This window comes from Trichogramma pretiosum, unplaced genomic scaffold, assembly GCF_000599845.2.
Source record: "Trichogramma pretiosum strain Unisexual culture from Peru unplaced genomic scaffold, Tpre_2.0 scaffold1, whole genome shotgun sequence".
NCBI classification, from domain to species: domain Eukaryota; kingdom Metazoa; phylum Arthropoda; class Insecta; order Hymenoptera; family Trichogrammatidae; genus Trichogramma; species Trichogramma pretiosum.
In genome coordinates, this window is record NW_019641703.1 from 4,218,622 (window position 1) to 4,222,849 (window position 4,228).

General features: G+C 39.1%; 1 protein-coding gene across 1 annotated transcript in view; it reads right to left on the minus strand.

The window, feature by feature from the left end:
- LOC106653540 overlaps nt 1-1,544 on the minus strand; it is a 6,859-nt gene extending 5,315 nt beyond the window's left edge. The window contains exons 1-3 of the mRNA XM_014373026.1: nt 1,389-1,544; nt 1,183-1,314; nt 952-1,117 (exon numbers count right to left, since the gene is read on the minus strand). Of these exons, the coding sequence (XP_014228512.1) occupies nt 952-1,117; nt 1,183-1,314; nt 1,389-1,544 (454 nt within the window). The remainder of the gene's footprint in view (nt 1-951; nt 1,118-1,182; nt 1,315-1,388) is intronic.
- Nucleotides 1,545-4,228: the final 2,684 nt, after the last annotated feature.

Consider the following 4,228-nt stretch of genomic DNA (forward strand, 5'->3'; position numbering starts at 1 on the left):
TTCAAGTCAATAAAATTATTATTTCTTTCATTAAGGCCAAAATAAACTTTTTATTTATTTAAATTTGTTAATTTATAATAAATGATAATAATAAAAATTATTATTAAAAATGCACTCTAATATTGTGATCCTTTGATATTTAATTAATATGCAATTCTAATGAGTGTTCACTAGCACAATAATGCATGCAGAATCGATATTTAACCATTATTAATAATTTGTTTATAACAATTGCTTAAGCAATTATCGTCGAATGTTAAATTGATATGCTTATTGCCTGTAAATACAGTGACAATGCATAATCGTAACGAAAACCACATATTGCACGTTAATTTTCCATTTGTTTATCAACAAAATAAAAAAATTATCAACAAATATTATTGTTGAATGTTTATGATTCGTTGGAAAAAAATTTAAGCTATAATCAAATTCGATATGTGTAAAAAAGTATAAGAAATCAAAATTTCACAATTGTTTAAAATTTGTTTATAACAATCGTTTGTTATAACAATTGTCGTTAAAAATTAGAATGATATGATTATTTCCCATCAATCCAATTAAAATGCTTAATTGTGATGAGAACAACATATTGCACGTTAACTTTTCATTTGTTTATTAACGAAACAATTATTATTATTAACAAATATTAATTTTGAATTTTCATACTATTTTAGTGATTGTAAAAATAACCAATGAGCTGAGATAGCTTTCGGCTCACAAAAATTGCAATGATAATTCAATAAATGAATAATTAGGAAATTTTATGTTATAACAAATTGATAATGAGAGACTTCAATTAGCTGTATAATGTTTAAACAAATAGCTAATTAAAAAAGGGAAACGGCATTGGATTCCTCATGATCTCCCGAATCTGACACTATTTTTGGATTTTTTTTCCGTGCTAAAATCCCTTGACACTTTAATTTAGATCATTTTTTTTCAGTTTGGTACCACTGTGCGGTGCCAGGGCGTAGGCCGCGCAAAACACGCAGACGAACGCCGCCAGCAGACAGGATAGGTGGTAGGTGCCGCGGGTGACGTCTTGCACGATCTTGCGTTCCTCGGCGCTCGCCTCTTCCGAGTAAAAGTGCATCATGTCCCCTAGTAACAGTTTGAACTGAGCAGAAACGATATTATAATAACAGCACCATTATTCGAAGCGTTGATTCGTCATTCGTATACCTCACGATCATACGACATGGTAATGAAGTACATAGGTATGATCGAGATGCCAATCAGTAACTCGATGACGTTGGTAAACGTATACACTATATCGAGCGAGTCTTGACGCAAATTTTTGTAACCTCCGTACAGCTGTGACGGCACATCATGTAATACTTGGGCTATCAAAGAATTGGAGAGATCGTTGATGTGCGCGAAATAATTACCAAGCAGAGCTCCATAAATATCGCGGAGGGGATGAGGAGTACTCTGCCCGCGTACTTGAGGATCCGATTGGTGTAGGGCCACAAGCAGGCGGACTGGAGAAAGAATCGACTCCAGAACATGTCCTTTTTTATCTGTTTGTCCACCAACGCGTCCATTATAATCTCGTTTGCTTGCGAGATGCTGCGGTGCGGAATTGTCGAGCGTTCGTCAAATTGGCAATTCTTCGATTTACAACTGAGTTTTGGGCGTTCTTTATTTTGTTTCTTTGTACACGCGTTCAAAGCAAACGAAAAAAAAAGATTTTTATTTCATTGTATACGGTGGTGCTGAAAAAAAAAACAAGGCGCCAACAATAGGAGCTTTGTTTTGATTCGGTTTTGTCGCGTAGTATACCACCACCGCAGTAACAGTCAAATTGCAGGTAGTTTATTCTTATAGTCACAAGGGCGGATAATCAAAGTCACAAAGCCTGGGACAAAAAAAAGAAGGGGCAATTTCGAGCATATAAGCTTCATCATCGTGTTGTGAAAAATTTACGATGGCTCGTCGTAAATTGTAACCCGCCTGCGTTTTTTTCGATGAGTCAAGCAAAAAAAAAAAAAGCAGCAGTAGTAGTTGCAACAAGATGTCACGCGCAGTATAGGAGGGTTGAAAATCATCGAGGCGTAAAATTGAAGATATCCTCGCATTAGCGCAGAAACAATCACGTCGGATACGTATATATATCCTATAAAAGCCGAGCGATCGAATCGAAATTTCATCGATTCATAAATTACGTTTGATCGGTCCATATAACGCGTTCGCTCGTGCAGCAGCAGCGGTAGTAGTCGTCGTCGTCGTCGCGGGGGAACGAATCGCTCGCGCTCGGTATACACGAGAGCGAGAAAAATACGACGCTTAAATCCTTCGCGCTATATCTGTGTATAATAGCCGTACCCCGCTCTCTGGGGCGCGCGCGCACGTCTCGGGCAATCCTGCCAATGCAGCTGCTGCACCACCGCTTCACGTACGTATATATAGCAATACGAACGAACGCAGGGCAATATAAAACGGATGATCAGAGGAAGTGAGACGCTCGACTATACAAATTCAACTATGTGCCAGGCGCTGCTGCAGCCGTATATATTCACACGTGCGTACAGTCAGAATCGAGAAAACATTTTTTTCATCTCTTTTCTTTTTCTCTCTCACTTGGCTTCGATAACTTTATCCCCGTCACGAGACTTCGGTATCCTCGCGTGCTCGTGTCTCGAACTTTGTGCTTCTCTCTCTTTGCGCGCGCGTGTGTGTGGGATTCGCGCCCGCAGTACAGTATCGTAAACTCGCCTTCGCGCGCGCCCCCACCCCATCGCTGCTCTCTCGAGTGCGTGAACTTATATTCACGTAAAATTACATCGGGCGAGAAATCTACGAACTTTTCCGAACTCGTAAACAGTTCGCGCGCAAGCAAGCAAACACACACACACACACACATACGTGTACACGTGCATGAAGCTTTGAATACTCGTATCACACTCACACATTTACGTCCACAAATATTATCATATGATTATGATGATGATAGACATATAATATCTTATCGATGATTTTTACTTTAAAATTATAAAAACTTGTGTGAATTTTTCTGACAAGACTAGAATACAGCTGTTATTTTATGAAATACAATTACGATTCTGGAATTAAAAAAGTAACGCATTGTTCTCGAAAAAAACAAAACTTGATTTAATTGAGAACTAAAGCAAGCGTGATGTACCACGTATTTCGACTCTTTTTGAAGGTTGTAATAATTTATGAGTTACCGCTAGATGGCGTATGTCCGAATTCTCAAAAACTGAACGAGAAAAGGCAAAGTTTTAGCATTAACTATCTATCCGGATGGCTCGGTTGACACCCTCGTGACAAAAGGTACTTGCACCCTTGCCCTGCAGTTGCACAAATCACAGCGACTCGACTTATTAAAGAGAATCTATATTCGCGAGGCAACAATTACAAAATCAAGGCAAGCGTATGCCTAATGACGTGGCGCAATCGGTAGCGAAGCCAGTAACAGTCTCAGCTCGTGGGCCTATATATCCTAGGCGCGAGCCCCGAAATTATCTCTCTCTCCCCTCTCATCGCACACCAACGGCGCCGCGACTCGTCGGTCGACGATCTGTCGTGCTAAAAATGAAATACATATTGGACGTAGTATTTATAATTATTTAAAATTAATAACAATTGTCGGGAGAGAGTATAACGAATAACATATTCGTTACATTATTAATTATAAAAATAATTATTATTATAAAAATAATGATAAAAATAATTAATTAAAATATAGTAGTCCTGCGCAACAGCTCGTTCAATGACCTACACATCTTAATATTTCTTCCTCGAACTATATACAACAGCAGCCGCATCGTCGTATATCGAACGATAAATATTTGAATCTCCCCTGCGAGGTAAGCCGCGCCTCGATCGGAGTTTATGGAAAATTCGCCCAACGCACGTCTTTGTATATGTATGCCTTTATAACGCTCGGTTCGGTTCGGCCTATATTGTTGTTACACAGTTTCCCGTTGCAGCCAATGAATTTTCGATAAAAGAATCAACGGGTGCACGCGTATACACTACCCAGTATAAAACGCGCTGCGCACTCGTTTCGATCGAGCAAATTGGTGCAACATTAACGTGCGCATTATGTATAGGTAAGTACGAGCTTGCACTGTATTGGCAACGATTATCGAAAGTGACTTTGTTCGAGGAGGGGAGCGGGAGGTGGTTTACGTATGAGCGACTTTTCTCCGCTGCTTAATTACATAATTAATTTAACCGAATATTCGTTCAACTTTGGCGCACG